The following is a 25,022-nucleotide window of genomic DNA, read 5'->3' on the forward strand; positions in this document are numbered from 1 at the left end:
GACAGAACGTGTCAATTACTGTTACTCAGTTTAAACAGTGTTCCCTCAAAAATAGGGTAGTGAGTTCTGGGGTGTATGCTGGATAATAATTGCACTCCTTGACAAGGAAACCAAAAGAGTTATTGAAGTAGAAAGTCCAGAGAAAGTAGTAAATGTCCACAAAAAGGCACAGTTTATGGTGTAAAAGCATGCTTTTCATAATAAAAATTATTGCTGATTCCCAGTGCAGCCCTGTTACAAAAACTGTGTTGCTGAGTACTTTCATCTAATGGGATACCCACTAAGGACTTCTGCAGCCAGAAGGACATTGCTCACCAGTAGTGATTGCTAATACCCTGGCAAGCATTTCTAATATAAACCTAGTTTTAGAAGAGCAGTTTTCCCAGTAGGAAGGGTTAGAGACAGCTCCTGGGTACACTTGCATAATTCCTTTAGATGGTGCTGGGGCTGACTGAAGTACAAGGTGTCTGACACCACCGTTGTGCAACTTGTGGACTTTACCAAGAGGTAATAGATTGAACTTCAGGTGTTTGACTCCACTGATTTCTGTGGGTTATCAGTTTCAAAGGCTGCTCTGGTACTGTTGACTCTTGTCAGCAGCCCCTGTGTGTAATTGCTTGTTTAAATAACTGTAAAAATGCCACTGAGATTTCTCCACAGATAGATTTTTATGAAATGCTTCGTGACATTTGTTTAATACAAGCCATGTTTAGTCTGTGTGAAGAAAAGCAGTGTGATAGTAGTAAACTGTGGTAGTTTTTGTATTTTTTGGACATTTTTTCTAAACTAAGATTTGTCTGTCCAGTCTTTGCTTGTTTAAAAGAACAGATGTGCTAAGTGCATCAATATTGTTGGTTTTTTGTGTGTATATGCTGTTCTCTTATTCTGTTCCTTAACTTTATCTCGGTTCTATTTCCTAGGCCGTGTGGATTGTCTGCCAGGAGCTGTAAGAAATTCAGGGATTTGTCAGAAGGGAGAAGGCTTTTAGCCTCTGGAACCTTTTTCTGGCATTCATTCTGTCAATATTTCTCCATGATAGGTGTCAGACAGCATGGTGCTTACAGTCATGTCTGTTACACTGCTGTTAAATACACACACTGCATAGATATTGTTGAGTTGAACAAATATATGTTTTTGCCTTTGGTTTCCCATGAATTGCCATAGTGATGATAACTAGTTGAGAAAAAGCAGAAGAATAAAGACCAGAAGCACTTTGTCATGTGTTTTGGTCTTTGAAGGGATTTATTTTTTTGGTAGCATTACTCCTGGTATTTTCAATGAGTGTTATTAGTTAGACCAAGGTAAGACAGATCTGTATCAGAGAAACAATGGTATAAAACCTTAAAATTCCTAAATTAACTTGTCTTCCACCTTTTTGGAGTGGTCGGAAGCTGACACTTTGCTTCTTTCTGGCACAGAGAAACATAATTTTGATCTGATGGTTACAAACCCTACCTTTGATATTTCTGATCATGCAAAAACATAAGGGATGGGTAGGAGAAGAATAAGGATAAGTTGCTGTTGTTGTTTTGGGGTTTTTTTCCCAAGGATAATAATTCTTGTGACAAGGCAACTGTAACAGAAAAGTAGGCATAAGCAGTAATTTGTGGCTGTTTTTTTTAAATGTCTTTCTTACTTTGCAGTGGTGTATTCCCATAAGATTTTTCAGATGTATGAGTATTTTTATTTTAAACTAGAAGGTGTCGGTGTTGTTGTTTTAGTTTGTTTTGGATTTTTTAAATATCTATCTGCAGTAGATTAGCTTTCTGAATCTATTTTGCTGAAGCTTTTGATTCTCAAATGTCAGTGTAAAGGAAGTACTCCATCCCCTGCAGGTTGTAAATTACTTTTCTGGCTTTCTAAAGCTTTGTGCAGAATAGGCTGACCAAGACTGAGGTTGCATGAACAGCTCTGTTGGAGAAGATAGGAATGCGTTTAAAAGTGCCTGTTGGGAGTTCTCTGGGTCTTACTGTGCTTCATCAAGGTGATGTTCCTGCTGTAGTTTGCTTTCCCCTTCAGAGGACAAGAGGCATTGTAGAAACCTCAGAATTCAGTGGGGTATGAGCTTTTACCTGGTAAAAATCTAATAGCCTGTAAGATGTAAAGAGGCATCTAGAAAACAGTGGAGATGGCAGTGCTGTTGTACATGTGCTTTGGCAATGAATGCCTCATTTCCCATGCTAAAAGCTTTGGCTTAAGATTTCCTTTTTTCCTGCTGTTTCTATTGATACTCTTTTATCAAGTGATCCATTTGTGAACTATGAAAGAAACCATGAGGAGATGGAAGCAAAGAGAGAATTGTGGATGTGACAGATGGACTCAGGAAAGGTCCCTTTGTGATGTGGAATAAAGTAGGGACTTTCGGGAGTCACAGATCTTGCCAAATACAGGTTACATATATGACCTTAATTAAATGACAGGGCTATTTATTAAACATTATTAAAACTGTGTCTATCCCCAGCAAACAAGCTAGTCTGTTACAGTTGCAGTGCAGGAGATCAGATTATAAGTTTAGTGTTTCAAAACTCATATTGACTTGGAATCCTGGATAGCTGCTGGTGACATGATGAGGATAAAATATTAGGGTACAGTTACACATGTTACCGTAAGATTCAAATACACTTTGCTGCTTTTATTATTCATAATATAGCCAAAGCAAATTTGGGACTGGATGAACGCAGTGGGATTTCATACTCTCACATGCATGTACACACAAAATGGCTACTGTAATATAAATTTGAATTCCTGTCTTATCTAATAACTATGTGTGCAACTTTTAAAGACCTTCATTGCCTCAACAAAAATGAAATTAAAGGATGTGGGTGTTTTTGAGAGCCGAGGTAAACATGGGAGCAGAAGGAGAAGAAAATAGGAAATGCAGATTTGCAGAGAAGCTCTAAAGTTCGTAATGAAAGCTTGGGTTACATATCTTTCAGAAAGTGTCCAGACTCTGCTGTGTTCTGTTTTCCAGCTGTGAAGGGGAAGTGTGTGGTGTGGGAGTTGTCTGGGTAGGGTTTTGAAATAATTGTTAGGGTGGTCATAAGATGACTGGAGCAAGCAGGTTGTAATTGCAACCTGTAGTGTTGTTTTTCATGGTGGCTATTGCAGTGACATGGTAATTGCAGATCACACAAAATCTCAATAACTTTTGTGGTGGATTATTGCTTCTGCCTGCTAGTTCCTTTGTGCTCTGCTGTGATAGCTGACAAGGGAGATGGCCAAATGCAGGGAGCTTAAATAATTGCATCATTGCATCATGTGTCTACACGAGCAAGATGGCTATCAACCTTCAGGTGAAATAATGCCACATTTCAGTGTGTCTCTTCACTAATTCTTGGTGTCCTGATATCCTGACTAGATATCACAAAGAACTTTTTATTAGTAGATAGAGTCACGTAAGTGCTTTTTGTTGAATCTTTGGAAATACAGGTAACTGTCAAATCTTAAGAAAATAGCTCCTGCATTATTCATGATGCAATTTGTATTGGATATGGTCGTGTCAGTACTCCAGGGAATGCTGTATATTATGGGAAACGTTTGTACCCTACCAAAAGCCAGCCAAACAAAAATCATGTCATCATACTGATGCCTTAGGTTTTAGCTTGTAAATTTTTCCAGATTCTGTACTGCATTGGTATATAACTCTGAACTTCATATAAAGTGTTAGCAAGTTTTCTTCACAATTTAGACAAAACAATCTTTTTCCAGCCTGAGAACCAGGGACACTGTTGCAGCTTTAGGCCCAAAAAGTAGAAACAACAGCAAATTGAGGGGAACAATCTGAGAGGATGATGGGACTCCGTAACCTGAAGCTGTAATTGACAATTAACTGCAATGTGTAAATGGACCAAAATTTACAAAAGTGTGAAAATGTGTGACCCATTGTCCATCCTCCTCCAGGCTCTGGCGCTGCCAAAGGTGTATCCTTTGAAGGCCTTTTTAATAGATACCTATTTTATTCCTTTAGCACTGTCTAGCCTCTGTCTTAGGCAGCCTCTCAAGGCATTAATGCATTTCTGACAACGCACAACCTATGCGATTATTGCAGAGGTATCTTGAATTCAAGTATTATGAAGAGGTAAAAATATACAGATTTTGTGTTTTCAGATCTTAAAAAAATACTTGCATCACATCTTCAGTTTGTGATTTTGCTTGCCATAGTAACAATTTCCTTGTGAGTATTTTTTTTTTTTTTTTTAACCTGGGGAGTAAGCATTGTGGCTGTGCAAGCCAGCACTTCATGGTCTTTGAGAACTTTGGGATTCTGAGGCTGATATAATATAGATCTTTCTTTTGAAAAACATGCAGCAGCTGGGTTACTTTACGAGGTAGCGGAGGGAATTCACTCCAGAGCATTAATTACAAATGAAATAAATATATTTTAGAAAGATGGAAATTTGATAGCCAAATACCTTAATATTTGGTAGTAATCTAGAGCAGGATTTTGGTGATTTTTTTTTTTTAATTGTTCCTGTAATGTCTATGGCGTGTCTGTGTTGTAAACGTCTGGAATAAAAGTACTTGTGGAACAAAATCTGTCTGATTCTGTCATTGTTATAACATATATTTTAATAACACTGAAATATTCAATTGGAATATTCTGCATACCACTGAAACTCTTCATGCAAACTCATGAACACTCCCAGGTGACCTCAGGGCTGAGGGAAGGGAGGATATTGTCAGTTTGTGTGGAGATGGTGGCATGGAGTCATCATACAAGTCAAGAATAAAGGAGATTACAAGTGCAAACTAAAATTGTGACAGCATTTGTTCTTCAGTCTTCAAAATTGTTAATTAAATGAGATTATTTTGGCTACTCAACTCTGTTCAAGGTGTGTTATTCATGGATTTGATGGGGGGGCTCTGTTTGTGCCTGTGTATTTTCTGAGACTTTTTGGGAGAGGGGTTTTGTGGTTTTGTTTGGTTTTGTTTTCCTTTCTGAATTTATCTGTGAACTGTTGAAGGAGAGAGCGTTTTCTGAACTCCAGCAGTAAGCAAAGTTTGAAGTTCATTGAATGGTCCTAAAATAGGTGTTCTTGATGCAAACTAAACTTAGTGTTAGGTTTATTTTTATTTCTGGGAGAACAAACAAAATAGGAAATCAATAATTAAGCAGGCTGAGATAGTTTCTGTTACAGTCACCCCCATAACTGCTGCTTTCCTATCACCCTCCCAATAAACTCACACTAAAACCCAACCAACCAGCAACAAAAAACCCAACAAACAAAACTGAGATGAGGGGGAGGAGGGAAGTCTTGCCAAAAAGGAAAGTTGTGGACAAAGAACAGGTCAGGGCTGTGGGACCCTGGTTTTTGCTTGTCCTGGACTTGGGAAGTGCTGGGAACCTGAGGAACTAAATGTGAGGGCTGGTGGAGAAGCTGAGTAGGTCCTGTGTGCTGTTAGAGGGTCTAATAGAACACTTGTATCGTGTGTGCAAGTTGAGATCTTTGTTGGAGAACAGATGTGAGCCTCCCCCAAAGTCTAGTGTACACATAATGCAGTTCTAGCAATTCTTTTAATACTAGAAAGAAGGGTGAACTGCTGGTTTGGACTCCTTAATACTGTCCAGATCACTTTTTGTTCATATTGTGATTACATATCCTAACTATGCCTTCATGAATCTAGTTTTTATGGATTTTACCTCAGTAAGCAACCTGAAAATTTATGCTTGATTAGGAATAATTGATAAACTTAGGAAGCTTCTCTTAAGAAGTTATCTGGCAAGTTGAAAATTTGTGTTTTTTTCAGTTGTATTTCCTAAAATCATCGGATGGTTTGGGTTGGAAAAGACCTTAAAAATCATAGTTTGTGAGGGTGAAGGGCCTTTCTGCCTGTCTCCTGTCTGTCTGGTGTGGTGCTGGGAGCTTTTAAGCAAATTTGAGTGTATTATGTAATGTGGTGCATTGGGACACCACACCAGGGCTTTTGGACAAAGCTGTGTATAAACTTTGTCACACAGTCACCCACTCTGTGGCTTAACATTTAAAAGAAATCAAAAGTTCTTTTAATGCTTGCATTCTTAAGACACTAAATGCTCAGCTTAAAAAAGAAAGTGAGAATAATTACGAATTTTTCTTAGAGTAAATGACTATAAGAATTCAGTCTTCCTTCAGATTTAAAAATTAGGGAGGTCCATGTTAACAGCTTTTTGCTGTGTAAGAGGCTACAAGATGTGTGGCCTTACACTAATTCTAACCATCACACTGCAATGAATTAAACTGTGTGACTCCCTCCTTGCTGATGCAGAGGTATTCTCTGTCCTTTGCAAAGGAAGACAGACACTAAACTACTTTCAAGGTAATAGCTGGAAAGTTTTTCTCCATGGTTTTGTGTGTTTTAGCCCTGTGGCATTCTTGTGTGCAGAGATACAGATAAACAAAATAAATTATTGCAAGCTTAGGGGAGGTGTGTATGATTGCCAGTAAGCCAAGATATATTACGCTGCTTTGGCATTTGCAGTGCTTGTAGTATTTCTGTCATGATCTCCATTGTTGGTTTTATATATCTTACATTTTTTGTGGTGGTTTTTAAATTTATTTTTTTTTAAGCAGAGCTGTCTAGCAACAATAGATGTGAAGTACTAAATGTTCAGAGAACAATTCTGGCTGAAGTGCTGTTCTCAGTGCTGTTTGTGTCTCAGGCTCCTGCTCAGGACTGGGTCAATGTTGAACTGGGACTGGATTGTTCAGGATTTTGTTTCCTTGCATGTCAAACCTACAGGAACAGAGATTGTGCACTGTCTCTCGGGCCTTGGTCCTAAGAGAATATTTATTTTCTTCTCTCTAGCTGGAACCCCCTGTCAATTTTTTGCATATGTTTTACTTGCAGATATTACATCCTGTACCAGTTCAGATGACAATTGAAAAAGGTTTCTAACTGGCAGTGCACAAACTGTATGTTAGGAGAGAAAGAATAGGAGATGATGCTGTACATGGTAATGTATGCGTAGCTTTGTAAAAGCTGAATGTGAGTTCAAGCTCTCCAAGAGTAGAAGGAAAAGTTTAAGTATGGCTTTTTGAGAGGGTTATATACAGTTTACAGGTTATATATTTATTTCTGGAATAATAAATAGCCAGGTTACTCTGATGTAAATAATAAAATGGGATGAAAAATTAAACACATTAATTCTTTGCATAGCTAACAATACTGGTTTTCTTCCTTGATGCCTTGGAAGTATTAATATTATTATATTATTAATATATTAATATTATCATTACCAATTTTATTCTTCATATGTAGCTCACAAATAAAGTGGTTAATTTCCTAAAAAAACTCTGAAAACTTGAAATTTTGGCTTATGGTTTTTCTGCTTTGTTTTTCCCTTGTGCTGGTGCATATCAAGTTGACCTCAAATAAGGGGGCTGTGCTGACTGAAGCTTTGGGACTGACCTGTTGTCCTGCTTGGCTTCAGCTTGTAGGTTTTTCTTTGGCAGCTCTCCAGGCTGGAAATTTGAGCTAGTAGTATTTTCTAGGCTTAGTTCCAGTAAAAGAGGTATTACTTTTATGGTCTGTTATGAGTTTCAGGTGGGGGTGGGGATGTAAACAATCAAATTTGCAGATAATCTTACACATACTTATATTTTTCAATCAAGACTATAGTGCACTGCTTTTTCTATTTTATACTTTAAAGGTAGATATTTTAAAATGCAGCTCTTCAAGCAGATCAGCCAGTGCAAATTGTCTAAGTTCCTTTATAAAAAGGGAAAAAAATATACTTAAGAATGTCATAATGGGTAGAAAATTACTAAAAGGGAAATTCTGTCCAACATATAATCCATTACTATGTTGCTCAACCTATTTGCTGTTTAAGCTTATCCATGTGTAGTGAGTGCTTAGAAATATTAATTTTCTGCGAAAAAAATTTTGTATAAGCAAAAGCTTATGTCAAAATTTTATATGAAAGATGGCTCTAACTTAAGTAGTTGCTTTAGAAGATGCATGTAGTCTTAAGCAGAGAAGATGAATCTGAAATTGCAGAAAAAAAATTATTTACTTAAGAAATAGAAGATGAACAATTTATTTACTAACTCCTCATATTAGACAAGTTCCATGGTCTTTGAAGTTTTCCCAGTAGTACTTTGTGGGAAGTACTTTGTAGTTACCCCTGCATGTGCAGTGTATCAGGATGACCAACCCTGGCAATACTAGACTTTCTAAGATTGTAGTTCTGCTTTGAATTGCTGCAAGTGATTTTCTCTGTGTCTCAAGCTACCTCATCACTTCAGATATTTAAAATTCTGCTGTAAACTTTGCTATCTTGATGTGCTCTAAGAGGTTTGAGTTTTGCATAGTAATGAAGTACTAGTCAAAACTCTCCCCTGTCTTTTGTTTGCGATTTTCTTTAGTCACAGCAATTCAAAATTCGAATCATAAGTTTTCTAATGTTGTGACAGACAAGTCACGTTCTAGACAAGACTCTTGTGTTTGGAGGCTGCAAAATAAACAATGTCTAAAATTATTGGGCTTTCCCTGATATCCAGTGCAGCTGCAATCCCATCAGAAGGGAGGTGTCTTGGAAGTTATGCCGTATGTATTTAGGAGCTTCAATCATGTGGAAGGGGCTATGTGAGATGAATCCAACAGCTGCTGGGCAGTGTTTTTTCTGCAGTTACATGCTTAACAGATTTGGGTGATGCAGCAAATCATACAGTTTTAGTTAGATTAGAGATTATGTGAAGGAGATTTGTTACCTTAATGTTTCACAAGAATAGCCAGACTATATAAAACCTGAAGTCTTCTGTAAGAGGTTAAAATATTCATTATAACAACTTGGAGAACCTGATGTTTACCTTTTTTTGGATAATACAAACTAGTTAATGACAATTATTTCTCATCTTGGTATTCATTCTAACTGAAGTCTGGAAAAAACAGTGTTTAAGTTGCATCCTGAAAATGCTTGGCTGTGAATGACACAAACTGTTGTATAAACTACTCACAGCAGCCCTTAGCAGCAATACTTGCTTTTTGCTTGCTTGTTTTCTGTGGGAATAGACTTGATTGCCTGGGACTAGTTACAGACATTTCTCAAGTACACAAGTTCTAATTATACTTCTAGTACATTGACAGTAAATTATGAAGACTTGGCATTGTGGACTGTATAAATGTTTGGGTGCTTGGCTTCCCTCGTTGGTCCTGGGAAGCAGCTGGGAATTAAATTCAGAATGTGGAGCTACTGTGGTGCCTCTGCTGAGGTAACTGGAGCTGGTGTGATAATGGTGTTCCTCCCTTACCCCAAATATCCTTATTTTCTAGTCACTAGAGGTGACTTTTTCTCCCTCAAATGATCTTCTCAAAAGGCTGCTTTTCCCAGGCATTCCAGGAGCCCAGCAGGCAGGGCAGGCGTGCTGGGGGAGTTGAATGTGTGGTCTGTGTGAACAGCCCCCACCGCTCCTGAGCCTGCAGAGACAACACTCCCTGATCACACCAGTGATGGCTGATCAGAGCTGGCATAGTGGTCAGTAATAAAAGCAATAGGCCTTCCTTCTCATCCCATGTTTAATGCTTGTTTTTCTAGCTGTGATGCTGTGTAAAAATCTCATGCAGGCTTTTCTCTCCTGTGAAGTTTTGTTTGTTATGATGAAATACAGAGGTAACTGAACAGTGGATGATGACAAACACTAAAAGGCCAGGAAGAAACCTACAGTGGCAGGATATTTGTGTGCATGACAGAGGGATTGAGAGTGTATGTTTGTGCATGACAAAATAAAAAACAAATCATGTTTTTTAGATGATGCAGGAGTACATGCACGTTCTAAAACTAATAGAATGTAAGGGGTTATTTAATTAGGTGGAATACTGTAGGATTATGGAGAGGAAAATTGTTACAGGGAGAAAGGTTTGGAGAGGCAGTAAAGAAGCCAGGGCTTGCTATAGGTACCTTTTCTCAAATCATCTTTTGGACAGTCCTTTAAGATGGCTGTCCATTTAAATCTGCTTCAAGATTGACAAAGAAACAATCCTGTAGTCAGTGGAGGTTGGGTTTGTTTGATATTTATCAGGGATGAGAATTTTTATTAAGTTTCTAACATATCTTTTAAATAATGACCTATATAATAGTTTGAATATACAAGCTGTTGATTGATCCATTATATCATGACTTTATTTTTAAGTTCTCAAAAGCATATTTTTAAGGAAGGTAAAATAAGACTTGTGGAAATGAGCAATGAAGCTGTAGCTAGAGCAGCTGGGCAGTTTTCTATCTAGGAATTCAAATAACAATTCTTACTCCATTGTGCTTCTGCCAAAGTGGTGTGAGTGGCTAACGATCTGAGGAATATGTGGTGCTTTATTTCAAATAAATCGGGAGTTCTGTCTTCTGATTTAAAAGATTTTTTCTGTTTGGTAGACAAATAAAACTTTCAGTTTTAATTTCTTGTGAATTTATATAGAAAGATAAATCTTAAGCCTTATGTTGAGCTTCATTTATTACAGTTAATGTTACTTGCAGCTTTTCAATATAGAATTCAAACTAATGCAGCAGACTTGAAATCCAAGTTTGAAAAGAAACTCGTGTCTTTTTATGTTTGCTGCTGTGGCAAGCTAATAAAAAACTCAAACCCACAATATACAAACCAGCTTTAAAACAAAATTAAAGGGTTATTGAAGTCTATTATTTTGTTACTGTGCAGGGCTTTTATAGCCTGTAGGAGCTGTGTGAGCTGGTTCTCAGTGCACAAATGAATGTTTTAGGAATGGTACCCCAACTGGCTCTTCCAGGTTACTGAAGTCCTGCAAGAATTAATAACACCAAGAGGGGAATTACAAATTATTTTTACAAAAAAAATCTGTTTTGTTTTTTTTTTTCCCACAGCTGCTTTATTTTGATTGCAGCTTTGCAGTAGTGCTGTAATCCCTGACTCTTTCCCCCAAACTAGACCTTGACTTTTGTTAACACAAAGGTGGTCTGTTAGCAATATCTAGCAGTGGAATCAAATGGGGATTGATAAGTTTACAGCTTCATTAAAATCAATTCTGGTAAATAAAACATCTGAGCTCTTTCCAGATTAAGGTGCTTTTAAGCATTTGTTGTTATGATGAGTAGAAGGAGTTTTGAATGTTCCACTAATAAATATATGCTTGCAAAAAGAATCATAAGCTGCTTTTAGCATGGGGAGAAAAATCTAATCTTTGGTTTCCAGTTAAATAGTACTGAATAGCAAGAGGAACTTATATTTGTGAACTTATAATAAAAATGCATTAGTAAACCAGATGAATGTTTGACTCAGTTGTGTCCATATCACAAACAAATTAATAATTACATTGTTCCTGTAGGTTACCCGTGAATGTGATTAATGCTCAGCCTTACATTTTCTAGTGCTTTTTTGGCAATATGGAAACCCCAATGTTTAGCAAGAGCACAGTTTCAAATGGAAGCAATAAATCAGAGTTAGTGAAGTAAGGAGTGCAGTGTGCCCCACTCCTCGACAGTCACTGGGGAAGGGCAGTGTCTTGTCCCACTGCTTTTGGCAGCAGGAGCCTCTTTATCAGCCACTGTCGTTCCAGTCACGCCTGTGTTCACGTCTTTGCTACATGCTCTGCTGATTACCTTGGAAAAGGGCAATGCTGTAACTGTTCAACTGACCTTTCAGTTTATTTTCTCTTGTGTAATATGAAACATGAGCTAACACAGCCTTAGTCTGCTGATTTCGAGAAAATCTGTCACTGCGTTTCTACAGCTCTCTGCTCAGATGTGATGGGGTTACTCTGGAGTTACATTAATTCCAGAAACTCCATCAACTTCAGAGATCATCACAACAGTGAAGCAAATTATTGTAGCTGAAAGAGGGGCTTTAGTGTACAATTCATGCATAAGAAAGACTATTTAGTAGAGGAATAGTGAGACAATGACTATTACATGAAGAAATCCTATACCTAAATAAATGAAGTATGCTGTGGGTAAATTTGTCTCCTTACATGCAGAGAAGAAATATATAGAACACTCATTATTTTGTAATTGCTGTCTTATTTAGACTGTGCCCTCATGATAGGGGAGCTGTCTTGAGTGCTTTGGCAGATACAGAATATACATAGCTGTGCCATTCCAGGAGGATGTAACACAGCTTAGAATTGTAAGGTTTGGGGGTTTGTCTGTGGGTGTTTTTTTTTTTTTTTTTTTTTTTTTTTTTGTTTTAATTTTTCTTTGCTTATTTTTTTCTTTGTTCCTTGACAAGTGTGTGCTTTAGTTGTAAAGTTTTGTTTTTTTGTTTTTTTTTTTTTAATTACTATATACCTTTTATTCCATTAGAGGGTTAGAGTGAATGGTTTTCTTGTAGGAAGTGTTGATACATGCACAGTTCTTTCTTCTTCTCTCCTGGAACTGATGTCTCTAAGTAGTTTGCTGGGCTTCTGATGGAAAGAAAATGCCTCTTGGTCCTTCTAAACACTGGTAATTTGTTATACTTACCCTGTGAGGTGCATCCATGTGTTTCTAATAAACTGAACTGGGTGAGAGATGAACAGGAGTGTGTATAAGAGAGCCTCTAAATATTGGCCAGGGGAAGGTGGGCAGGGAGGGGGGTTGTTTTTAGATGAGCCAGTGGAACAATTGTTAATGAATGATTGCATTAAGTTTGCATTTGGTGCATCTTGTAATCTCTCCTGCATTTGGTTCTGAATTGAGAACTGTGTGTGTTCATTCTGCAGCTGATGGCAGAAAGTTCCAGCTGTCAAATGCTGCCAAAGCCACTAAGTTACCTTAATGGTTAAAGCAGGGCAGATGCTGCTGATCAGCAACAAATAATCTTGCTAAAATACTGTGGGATGATACCTATCTGTATCAGACCTCACAGCTTACAGGTCTGTACATCTCTGCCAGAAATTGCTGGTAGGATGTCAAGGAAATCTGTAGTTCCCTTTTCTCTGCCCATTTTTTGTTGTGCTTCTATGTACTGGGCTTTTTGTTATGGCTTGACTTGGATGTCATTCCTCTTGAAATTACTTTGCAAGGAGGTGGTGCTGACTCAAATGCCTGGTCTTGTGTTTGATGGCTTTCAACAGAGCAAGTGATTATGCATTATTTATCCCAAGCAAATATTTCTTGGTTTTTGATGCTGCATTTAGTTTGAGATGTGAGCAGCATTAGTGTTCTGTGCATAAATGCTTTACCTCGGCATTCTGAAATCATGAAACATCCAAAGAGAATTGGGAGTTATTCATTATCTGCCCTGTAGAGAAAATTTGGAAAAGTTATTTTACAAGCTATTGCCTTTCTTGCTCACTTGTATGAGTTCTCTGCTGGATGGTCTTCTAGTAGCTACTGAAAAAGCATGGTTTTGGTAGGAATTAGCACATAAATGGTTTAACTGTGTAAGTTCCTTATTGGAATAACTATATCCTCAGTTTACTTGGGAAACTGTCGATTTTATTACTCCTGAAAGGAACTAAATGTCATTGGCCAACCTGCAGATGCCTTAATTTTCAGCTAAAAGTGCGTTTTAAAAAGTGCTTCACAGAGATCAGTTTTGTGAATGGAGCAATTAGAACATTTGGGGAATTCACATTTAGCTATGGGAAAACTGTAGGTCGTGATCTCAGAATCATGTGGCAACTTTACTTTTAACCTGCAGAAAAGCAAAATGAAGTGTCATCTCCTGTATCTTTATAATCCTCATCTACTGCTATCTTGTGCTTCTAAAGCATCTCTCTCAGAATTGTTCTCACACTTCAAAGGCTGCATGAGTTGCATGTTGTTGATGTTCCTTAATCTATTTAAATGTCTATTAAAAAGATTTCCTGAAGGGAACAGGACCTGCTTGCAGAAAGTGCAAGTCAATCAGCTACAACTATAAAATTGGTAAAAGCTAAAAAGTAAATCTGTTGTTCTGAAATAGTCATACCTACTCAAGATTTACTGTACCTTTACTTCCTATTTTCCTTAAGTGTGGTTACTCTGTGTGATACTCTGAATAGCCAAATGAAGTGTGCGTGACAGGGAGTGGAGAAAAGAATGGACCAAAACTCCTGTTTTGGTGTATTTTCACTAGAGACAGGTGAAATTGAGGACGCTCCAAACAGAAATTTGCTTCTATTGCATCATTCTAGTTCAGGGTGGTCTGATGCCTTTGATTTGCTGGGCTGCAGAAATTTGCTTTAGGAAGAGCTCCATCTCTCCTACTTCAGTCTTCCTTCAATCCATTGCTTTCTAACCAGTTGAATGATGAGAGATTGAAGGAATAACTGGCTACAGAGTAAAGGGGAAGATGAGAACTGGGGCCTCACTAATCTGAGCAGGGACACTCTGCACTGGCTTTGGTGTCAGTGAAAATCCAAGTAACTGCATCTTCAAAGTGATTGCAGCAATATTAGGAAGAGGTAATTTGTGAACAACCCCATAAAGCTGTGGACTGTGGTCCATGACACTGACATTAATTTAAATGTTTGTACTTTCTGGGAAATGGAGTTACAGGGAGTACCTTACTGGGTATTTTCTTTCATTTCCTGTTCCCTTTGGTATCTGCAGGATTGGGCTTTCCATATGGATACCACATACCATTATCAAAGTCTCTCCTACTTGCTTTCATCTTTTGAATAAATTAGCATTAATGCTGAGGCAATACTGTAGAAATAGACTATGACAAAAAAGCTGATGTAGACAAAATTCTAGAAGATGAATAGCTACTAAAACCAGCATCATAAGCAGAAGAGGGGCTAAAATCATTAATTTCATTGTTGTTGCCACAGATCTTTCAATAAGCTGGCTGACTGTTGCATAAACTGCAATAACAACATCTTTGTAAAAAAAAAAAAAAAAACAAGAATGGGCATAAAAATGTTTTTAAGTTTTGCAGCCCTCTTGGCATTCAGCACCAGCCTCTTTAAATGAAAGTATCTTCTATGCTGCCAAGGCCTTTTTGGTTATATTAGTTTTTCCTTATATTCCTGTGATGCCTAAGAAACTAAAGCTAATCTGGTTAAATTTAAATATTTAAAATACTACAATACCTCTTTGTTATTTTATGAGGTGGCAGGAAGGAGTTAGTACCTCTTCTGCCTGGAAGAATAAAGATGTGAAAGCTTTATGTGGAGCTCTAACTCAGTGCTTTGACTTACCTTCAGACTCTTCAATGATCTGCCAAAAGTCTTATTTCAATCAAGCAGTTGACTTTGGGGAGGAAGGAGAAGCTTAGCTTTATTTTTCTTATGCTCCTTATTGAGGCTGACAGTTTTAACATAAACTGGAGACTTTTTTAATGGGTTCAGTAGTTGAATGCAGTGGTTATAGGAACTGCAGAACCAGGGTGTTTGTATATCAAAGTTACAAAATAAATAGAACACTGTCTTTTTTGGTATAAGGCTGTATAGTTTTGCATTAAACTTAGAACTCTTTACTTCTCCTGTGTAAGTTTTAATTGTGTAGGTGTCCATAAGACAAAGTATTTGAGGGCGTTTCAGTGATAGAAGTGTGAGGAATGAGTGCTCACCTGACATGTCAATTCTTGAAGTGGCTGCTGATGTAATATTGTCTTCTCCTGTTCACTTGGAAGGTTATTTTATTGGCAGGATACTTGTTTACTGGGTAGCCATTATAGTAATTCATGTTTGATGTTTTAATCCTGCTTCTGTGGAAAGTCAGCCAATTCCTACACTTCTATTGTAAGGCTTTAAACAAAGCTGCATATAAAGCATGGGCTTTAAAGCAATGCTGTGTTACAAATTATGGATGTAACAATAGGAAGACTGTTGTGACTGTGTTTCTGGTGATGTTTATGATTACCAGTGTTTCACACTGAAATGATGATGGGAGGGCCAAAAATGTTGATGTGAAAGCCTTTGGTAATAGAGGAGGACTTTGTTTTGATCTTGGTGTTCAGTGTTCTTGGGCTAATGCTAAGACTGAAATCTTTTCAGTAAGTCTGAAGACAACAGTTTCAGCATTTCAGTTTTAAGAAGCATTGGTCTATGAACAGAGGCTAGATGAATGAATATGGGACTTGAAAACATTGCTTTTTCATAACAACCCCAAGAGCCAGGAGTGCACTGTAAGCAGCCTCCATTCTGCTGCCTGCACTGCTGAGATGTGTGTCGCTGTACCTGTAGTAAAGGGCTTCATGTGCAACTTCTTTCAGTCACTTCAGATGTTCTGTTCACAAGTTCTGTGGATCCTCTTGTTGCTCAGTTTAGGTTTTGTTTGTCCCAAAGGTAACAGTTGTACTTTTCAAGTCATGGTTGGGTAGAGTTTTAACCTTGTAATCCTCATCAGTGTCAATGTTAATGCTGGGAAATTGCAAAACCTTAAGAGACTTTGCAGTCTCTGAGAACTTGAAAGGTATGAAAGCAGAGGTCAGTCTTTTGTTGTGACTTATAGCTCTGGATGCTGAGGTTGACTGTTCCCATGTCTAGAATGTTGAGATTTTTCACTTATGTAATGCATTCAGAGTCTGTCATATGTCATACAAGTATATATATGCATAGCTGAACATGACATAACTTCCGGTGTTGAAGAGGAGATCACAAAATGTAGTCTTAATCAAGTGTTTATCTCCGGTTTTAAGACTTGTATGCTATTAGTGAACAATATAAATACTAGGAATTGATTTTAAAAAAATATATATTTCCTATAATTTTCTATGTGTAATCCTTGGGTGTCACTTTGGAAGATAAAAAAACCTCCAGTGTTTAACAAGCCTTAGTAATGTAAGAATGGAAGCCAAAATATCTGTGAAAGCAAAACCTTAAAGTTCCCTAGATCTGGACATGAGCATGTACTTAACTTGGTCCTTTCCTTCAAAGGAGCACCAGGCTACAGTTGCTGCTCTGCAAGGCCTTTCTGTTTTACAACGCCTTCTGTGACAAGTAGTGTTATTCTGTGTCCAAATGTATTTCATCTCCCGAGATGAGTTTTTAGAATAGTTCATAGCAAAAGTAATTGATCCATTTCAGGAGTTGGTGGAGTTTTTGTGAGCTTTGAGTGAACTACAGTTCCTTACTGGATAATTTCAGGAGGTGCTTAAAAAGAATAAATTCTTTCTAGATAATGATTTTAAATCAAGTTACAGAGAACATTAGTTATTGCAAAAATCTTTATTTCTGCAATGTGATGCAGCAATAATACCTGAATTAATTTAGTCTATTAAAAGCAGTGTCCTTCTGTACAAATAGAAGGAGCATTCTTACTTGATGTACATGATGATGTGTTGCTAGTTCCAAGTCTGTCCTGTTTAAAATGCCATTATTGTAAAAATGTTATACATCCTTGCTCAACAATTCTTGTAATATGTTCCCTTTCTTGCCTTCCCTCTCTCTCCCCCAAAAAATAATTTGTTGAACATGTAATCTTGCTCACATCTTTTTGCAAAGTGAGCAGAGAGTAGTCTTTTTTTTTTTTTACAATAATATTCATGATCATTTCATATATTAAATGCCAGAATCTTTTTGTCATGATTTGCTTAAACTCTGAATTTACTGAAAGACAAAAATTGAAGCTGTGGGTGTTCTTAGTGCTTTTATGACAAAAATCAAGAGTTTACCATGTCTGTATTACTGATTTTTTTTTTCCCCAAAGATACAGAATCATGTAATTGCTTTCTGAAAGTCCATTTTCATCCATCCCACATTCGAATCCTGAATTTGTCAGATGTTTTTTTTCTTCAGGATGAAAAGGATGGGTTTGATTCCTAGGGAGGGATCATGTTGAGGAAGAGGAGTTGGCCACTGGCATGCTTTACACCTCTAGGTGATGTGAAGTGAATTGTAGCCTTTTTCTTTTCTGCACTGAGATTTCAGTCCTTCTTTATGACCTGCTGTTCTTTTCTGCTAATAAAGGATTCATTTCCTTCCTGTGCAGCTTTCAAGGGTTTGTGTCTGACTTTTGTTTAAACATGAAGCTCACTGCTCCTTTCACGTTCTGCTCAGTCAGGGAAATACCTCATCCAGCTAACCATGTTCTTAAAGCTGTGACATTGAATCTGTGTCAAGAGTGGGAAGAAAAAGAATAATTTTGGTTAGATAACATACTTCAAAACCCCCTCTTCTGTTTTACCTGCGTCAGGCTCATTGCTTCAGTTAGATCTTCTCTGAGGTTACAGCAGCTCCCTGGAGTAAAACAGGTCCTGCTTCAGCCACAGTGGAGCAAGGTGGAGGCAATACATGTCACAGGCAGTAGCAATTCTGAAACAATTTATGTATGGTAGAGAAATAGGGATTCGCAGACAACACTCTAAATATACTTCCTGTTATATATATATATATTTTTTTAACTTAACCAATTAAATATATATATACACACAAAATGTATGTGTAGATAACTGTATTTGTATTATACAATATTGTAAAGAATGACTTAAATTTCAAAGCGATAGTGGTTGTTTTTATTTTTTTCCCCAGGAGAACCCTTCAAAAATAGAGTAAATTTGAATTTACCAGATGATATATGTTGGAATTCTGAGGCTATTTGTGACTTGCTCTGTGTTTCTGTATTTAAGCTTTATATAAATCTTTGTGATTGCAGTTGTTTAAAATGTAAGTCAGTCAAGTGAGTTTGTCTATGTATATAATACACTTGTAGTTGGAAATCTGACAAAATATTTTCCTTCAAGGACATAAGGGAAATTGATTATCAGAGCAGTTAGTAGTTAGTAATGCACTTCTGAGGATTATACCCATGAGCAAAATTTAAAGGAATAATGCAGGTGGATGGGCAAAAATACTTATGAGTGTATTTGCTACAGTGTATCCTGGAGGCATTTGCAAATCTTTCTCCCTTTGAAGATGATCATCAGTCTTAATAATAAAATAATAAAAGCTCACTGGGAGATGAACCTTAAAAGTAGTAATAGTGCTTTAAATTAAAACAGAGGTAATGCTGTTTACCTTAACTAGTGATTAGGCATTTTAATCTACTACTTTGGACTCATTAAGGGCCAAAAAAAATCAAAACTTTGCAACAAATCATTGAGTTCTTAGTCCTGGGCACTGAAAAAGATTTCAGCTTCTTTTTCCTTGAGCAACAAGGTGTAATTCCATGGTGCTGGTTTAGTATTTCTGTTTCCTATTGCAAAATGGAGGAAGTCTAATAGGGCAGGCAAGCTTGGTTTTGCTGGGGTTCTGACTGGTTTTTATACTCTTCAGAAGAGTACCATTTATGAAAAGGCAAACACATTTCTAATTTACTTCAGGAATGTCTTACTGAAAACAAACAAAACCCAAAAAAAACTGTACATGTAGCAATTATTAAATGCTTAACTGCAGCTTTTAGCTGTGTTTCTGTACAAAATAGCTCATAATTTAGGAGTCAAAGTTGACTGTCTTGTTTATATTGTACCCCTGATATTACCATCAACTCCAGAAACCTACTTGGAGAAAACATAATTAAATATGTCAAGAAACTCTTAAGCTAGAGTTTGCCTCTTTACTAGGCAAAGTTTTATATTAGAGATTTAGGGCATTTCAGTTCCTACTGGTGTAAGTAGGATACGATCCAAATAATTCCTTTTTATAAAGCTATGATTTTTTTCCCAGTTGTTGCAGTGTCAGGGACTGGCTGCAAAGTCTTGCTGATTGTCTCTGTAAAGAGGTTTCCTAATGAGCCCCTGTCTGCAAGGACCAGATGGGTTTGTCCATGCTGACACACTGTACTGCAAACTTTCCAGTGGCCTGAGATTGTCTGTCTATTAAAACTGGCTGTGAGAGATGTGGCAGGCCCATCCAGCTCTCCCTGGGAGGGCCTGTGTCTGATATTAATAAGATGGAAGGAAAAGTACCAGGCTGTTCGGAGTGTGAAGTTCTCCTGTTGTGTGGTAATACTGGATTTCTTGGCTGCCAATCAGGGGTTGTAGTTTTAGACCGAGAGTGCAAAATGTTCCTGTAAAGTAGAGAAAACACTGACAAACACAGTGATTGCAGTTTTAGACTGTGTAACAACCATGGAAAAATTGAATGGTTTGTATTTGATTTATTTTTTTTCTATTCCAGTAGAGAGCAGCGAATCTTGTGTTAGTGGTTTTCAATTAATTTGCTTTGTTTTTACACTTTTTAATAATATAAGAGAGACACTTACTAATCCTTCTAAGAAATGTTCTCTGTTTTCCTTACAAGGTATTCTCTGTTTTATAACCACTTGAAGAACATTGAGGAAAGTGAAGGTGGCCTTGATAAATTTACGAAAAGTTACAAAACCTTCGGAGTCAATCAACTTGAGGATGGTGGAATATACTGCAAAGAGTGGGCACCAGGAGCAGAAGCAGTCTTTCTTGCAGGTGACTTCAGTAAGTATTTTTAGAAAAATTTCTTCCCCCCTGCAAAATGCTTCACATCAGTATTCTCTTCTTTTAAAGAAAATTTTGTCTCAGTGATGAGATTCTGATAGTAAAAAAAGGTATGTCATGGCTTAAATGAGTGATATTTTCCTCTGTGTCACAGTAGTTTATGAAGAAGCATTTCTGTTGCGTGGTCAGTGTGATGCATTTTTAATACCGCAAAGGCAATGACTCATGTCACACTGGATCACGCTGTGACTCGAGGCTGTATCTAAACTTCCAGAAGTTCTTTTAAAGCTTTATAACTAGACTTTTATAAAACTATGTGCAGAGAAGCAAAAATAACAGTGAAATAATTTATTTCATCTTCTTTTACTGATGAAGCAACAGTGACAACTTAGACAACTAAGGACCAAGGCCCTTGAGAATTCTCAGCCATCCGGAGAGTTTAGACATAAGCTCTGCTGGAAAATGGTAGCCTAAAATCAAACTAAATGTTACTGAAAGAGTATCTACTCTGGTTTTGTGAGGGCAGAAGAAGGAAAGATATTAGCAGAATGGGAAGGTGGCAGTATTACAAGGAGGAATTGCATTGCCTGCTCTGAGAACCAGGAAGGCTATTCCCTTTGAAACAAATATATAAATTTGCTTCTTATTTGAAGGCTAGCTATATTCAATTTATGTTCTAAAATTTTTAGATGCAAGTGACAATCATCAATGCTCTTCAATCCTGCAGTGCAGTTCCTTGTTCTCCCCTTTTTTGTTTAGGGTTTTGGAGAGCTTTGTTGTGTTTTTCCTTTTCACCTCTACTCTCTCTTCAGTTAGGTCTGCCAGAGTACCAGGTCTTGCATTGCTGGTTCTTACTAACCGGGACTATATCTGTGAAATTATGTTCTTCATTTAACTGCCTTTCAGAGGCATGCAGTTTTATTTATCTGACTTGGATTTTGCAAAAATACTGATCGAGGGAGTGTTCAGTGTATTTATATTGTAAAGAAGCAATATTAAAAAAAAAGTCTTTTGAAGCAGTTCACGACTTCTGCTTAAACACAGAGCTGAGTGTTGGCCATTCCTTAAGCCTGTCTGAGGAAACTATTGAAAGGAAAATCTATTTTAGGAAGGTTTTTATTGAAAAAAAAAATAAAAAAAATCCTGGTTTTGATGCAGAAGTTGAATAGAAAAGTTAGTGCAACACTGTTTTGAGCCATGATCCTGTTTGATGTGATTAACCTAGTGAATGACAAAGTAGCTTTTGTTGAAGTGCTGCTTGTCATTTTATTAGAATAGACATTGACAAATAGGCTGGTGTAGTTCTTGCATTTTAAGATTGAAATTGGATATGTCCTCTAATTCAACACTGAATAATGAGTCATGTATAGTTCCCCTACTGCTAGATAATAGTGATTTCAGGTGTCAATACTGCCAGGCAGTTACATCAGTTTTCATAGGTCAATTTTATATGTATAAACATGCAGAAATTTCTCCTCCTTGTCCCTCCTCGACTTGCTGCAACCCCACCCATTGCTCAAGGTTTTCATGGGATGGGTGCAGGTTAAATTACTCAACACAGCTAAAGACTAGAATGCCTTGTTTAAATATGTATTTTAAGAGACGATAATATTAAAACAAACTTTTAATAATAAAATAATAAATTTAGTATTTTGAAAAGAACCTATCACTTGTAAATTGGCTTATCAGTTTGAGGGGGGAAGTATATGTATACCAGAATAGGGCAGCTAAACACTGGAATAGTTTTCTAAGCCCCACTTCATTTAAAATACTTGATGTAATACATCATATGAAGCAGAAGTTTAGGACTAATATCTTAGAGTAGTTGTATCTAAACACTAATGAAATATGGCAATAAAAAAAAAAGTCATTGTAGTGTGGAAAAAAAAAATGTGTTTCTCCTATATATCAGTCAGTCATAGTAAAGCATTCATTCCCAAAGGGGACAATAGTGTACTTGGAAAGACTGGAGGAATGGAAGATTGTCATTCAATTCATATTATCTTGAATGATATTCTCGTGAGAAATTGGATTGCAAAACCCTAAGATTTAGAGTCAGATTGCTCCAGATATGTTTAATTAAAACTGAATCCCTTTAACCTTTCTTTAAGTTTTCAAACAGGTTAAAGTCTCAGACTAAACTTACAATTATATTGTGTTTAAATTGGATATTGGGATTGCTTTTAATAAGATTTTTTTAAAATAAAAGTTTTTTATAAAAAGAACCATAGCGCAACCATGTCAAGGAAAGTTGGAGGCCTTAGAAAAAGAAATAAATGTTGAACTTAGATGACAGAAGCTCTTTAGGTTTTAAACTGAAATATGGTGTTATATGATGTAAAAACTGTCAATTCATGCTTTTTTTTTTTTTTTTTGGAGATGGATAGCAGTGTTTTCCTTAATAATATGGTATTGTCTGAGAATGTCTTTACATCAAATATGAAGATAAAGTATTAATCTTTGCTATTTCATCTTAGGTTTTTTAAGGCTCAAAAACTAGTAAAAAATAAAATGGCAAATACAGGTTGTGTAGAGACACCTTGAACTTTATTTTCCCAAATTTATAATTAAGCTTATAGTTGATTTATCTTTTTAATGTATTATGATAACATGAATAATTTACTTCTGTAATTACCTACATGTGAAGCTTCAGTCCTATACATGTAGATTTTTTGTGAATGACTTTTATGCCTTATAACAGACAATAAAAACTTTGCTATTAAGGTATTTTGACCCAAATTACGGTATTTATAGCTTATTCTGAAAAACTTGTAATGAATGGAATAGCTCCAATTTTTAAAAACGTTCTTAATATCACTGTGTATTTTGGGGCGGGGGGGGGGAAGCTAGAAACTAGTAATAGCACACAAATCTCTAAGTGGATTGGAGAATGAAGAACATGAATTTAAGAAAATCCCAATGCTGTCAGAGCTATTTTTGTGTCTTTAAAACTCGGTAATTGGAGAGGAAAAAGTATTGTATCTGTTGGTGTTCTGGTATGATGCTTTACTCTATCCAAGAAGTATTAAACGAACATCCAAAAACATGAAGATTTGTCAATTAGCACTTTCAGCATCTCAATAAATCAAGTGTATGAGGCAATTAGTCAGCTGAATTTCCAAGAGTAGAGGCACTATCAACATTATAGCTCCTTCAAAAGCTGTCAGTGATAACACTGAATATTTCATTTGTGTGCTCTATTGCTGGGGAACCTGATGACTGCTGGCAATTTATTTCTGCTTTACAATTGACTATTTCAAAATAAGTCACTGAACTGTGAATTTTGAGAATATTTGGAATTTATGGAATGGATGAATTTCATGGAAATTATTTGGGAATTGGAACGTTCACATTTATATTTGGTCATGCAGAGGCTCAGTGGGTCATCTGTAAACAATTCCTTCATTTTTAAAAGCTTGAGAGTAAGTATGTATATGTTAATTTAGAAGTCAGCATTTGCTGTAATTCATTGTTATATTTGTGGTTTCTGTTCTTTTATTTGTCTTTTCTTCTATCCTTCCCAGCTTACATTGATCTAAAATGTTGATCAGTCTGGAATGTGTGTTTGGTTCGGTTTGGTTTCTGCTTCCTTTGTCTTGCACCAGTGGGGAAGGTTTCTGCTGTGCTTGGGCAGTGGAGGGAGGGTAGGATAGTTGGTTCTGGGAGGATATTTGTCTATTATTTAAACTCTGACAGGATCCCTTCAGAGTGGAGAGAGAGTACCTTAAGGCACTGTACTTTATCATTTGGGTATCTGATGGCTGACTAAAAACTTTATCAGAATGTTTTGGGTCTTTTTTATTCCAGATTTTTACTGAAATGGATTCTAGGTACTGTCAGGATATCATACTGAATTTCTTACTGCTTCCTTCCAAGATTTTTATTAAAAAAATACCTAAGTTTGATGAGTAAAGTCAAACAGTGCTATATTTCTGTGGGTGCAGATGATTGAAAGCAGTAGGCTGTAATATAAGGTGACGCTAATATACAGGGAAACATCCTATCTGAGAAGTAATGACACTTGTTTTTATGTCAGTGTTTGGGCTGTTTGCCCAATTTCCAGCAGTTCAAGGGCAGGATCATTAACATAATCTGCTTTAAAAATTATTAATCTGAGGAGAGGAAGACCTAATTGGCCACTATGTGGAACAGCATTGTGTCCTTGGAGAGTCTCTCCAGTTATGTTCTGATTTTGTGTTCTAATCAAGTGGAATACAAGTATCTTGTTGGGATACTGGGATTTTGATGCTCTTTTCCCTTGCCTGAACTGCTACTTGTCTGATAGACTTTCTTCAAGGATGCTGAGTGTTTGCTGAACTCTATTCTCTTTAGAAGTCTTTAGTTGATCACAAAGTATGTAGAAATACAATTGCTATAGGACACTTGATTTCACTCGGGTATTCAACCTTAGTTTATAAAGATTTCTTTCACTTTTGAAAAAAACAGCTACAATTCTTTTATTGGATAAGGTGAATTGTTTGGTTAATATGCGAGAACAACTCCTTTCCTCTGTGAGAAGTGTTAATTTCTTGTGTGAAATGCCAGGCTCAGGCATGAGCCTCAGCGGTGGATGGCTATATTCTTGTCAATGTGAAAACAAAATCAGGAGATTGAACAGGAAGTCACTCAAGATCTCATTTAGCTGGAAATATGCATTTAAATTGAGTTTTTGTCACAAATGGTAGAACCCAAACCTTTATAGCTCTGAATTCTGTTCTGCATTAAAGCTCAGCTCATGATTCCTTGGCATGCTAAGGGTGTAGTTTTGAGCAAGAAGTTCCCTTGTGCCTCCTGTTGGAGGATGTAATGTTTAAATAATTG

At 36.8% G+C, this 25,022-nt stretch overlaps 1 protein-coding gene across 3 annotated transcripts in view; it reads left to right on the forward strand.

Annotated features, from left to right (window-relative positions):
• GBE1 (1,4-alpha-glucan branching enzyme 1) overlaps nucleotides 1-25,022 on the forward strand; it is a 135,752-nt gene that overhangs the window by 12,845 nt on the left and 97,885 nt on the right. For all 3 annotated transcript variants that reach the window (XM_083854626.1, XM_083854624.1, XM_083854625.1), the window contains exon 2: nucleotides 20,032-20,201. In XM_083854626.1, the coding sequence (XP_083710752.1) occupies nucleotides 20,032-20,201 (170 nt within the window). The remainder of the gene's footprint in view (nucleotides 1-20,031; nucleotides 20,202-25,022) is intronic.

Source organism: Zosterops lateralis (genome assembly GCF_965231275.1).
Source record: "Zosterops lateralis genome assembly, chromosome: 2".
Lineage (NCBI taxonomy): Eukaryota > Metazoa > Chordata > Aves > Passeriformes > Zosteropidae > Zosterops > Zosterops lateralis.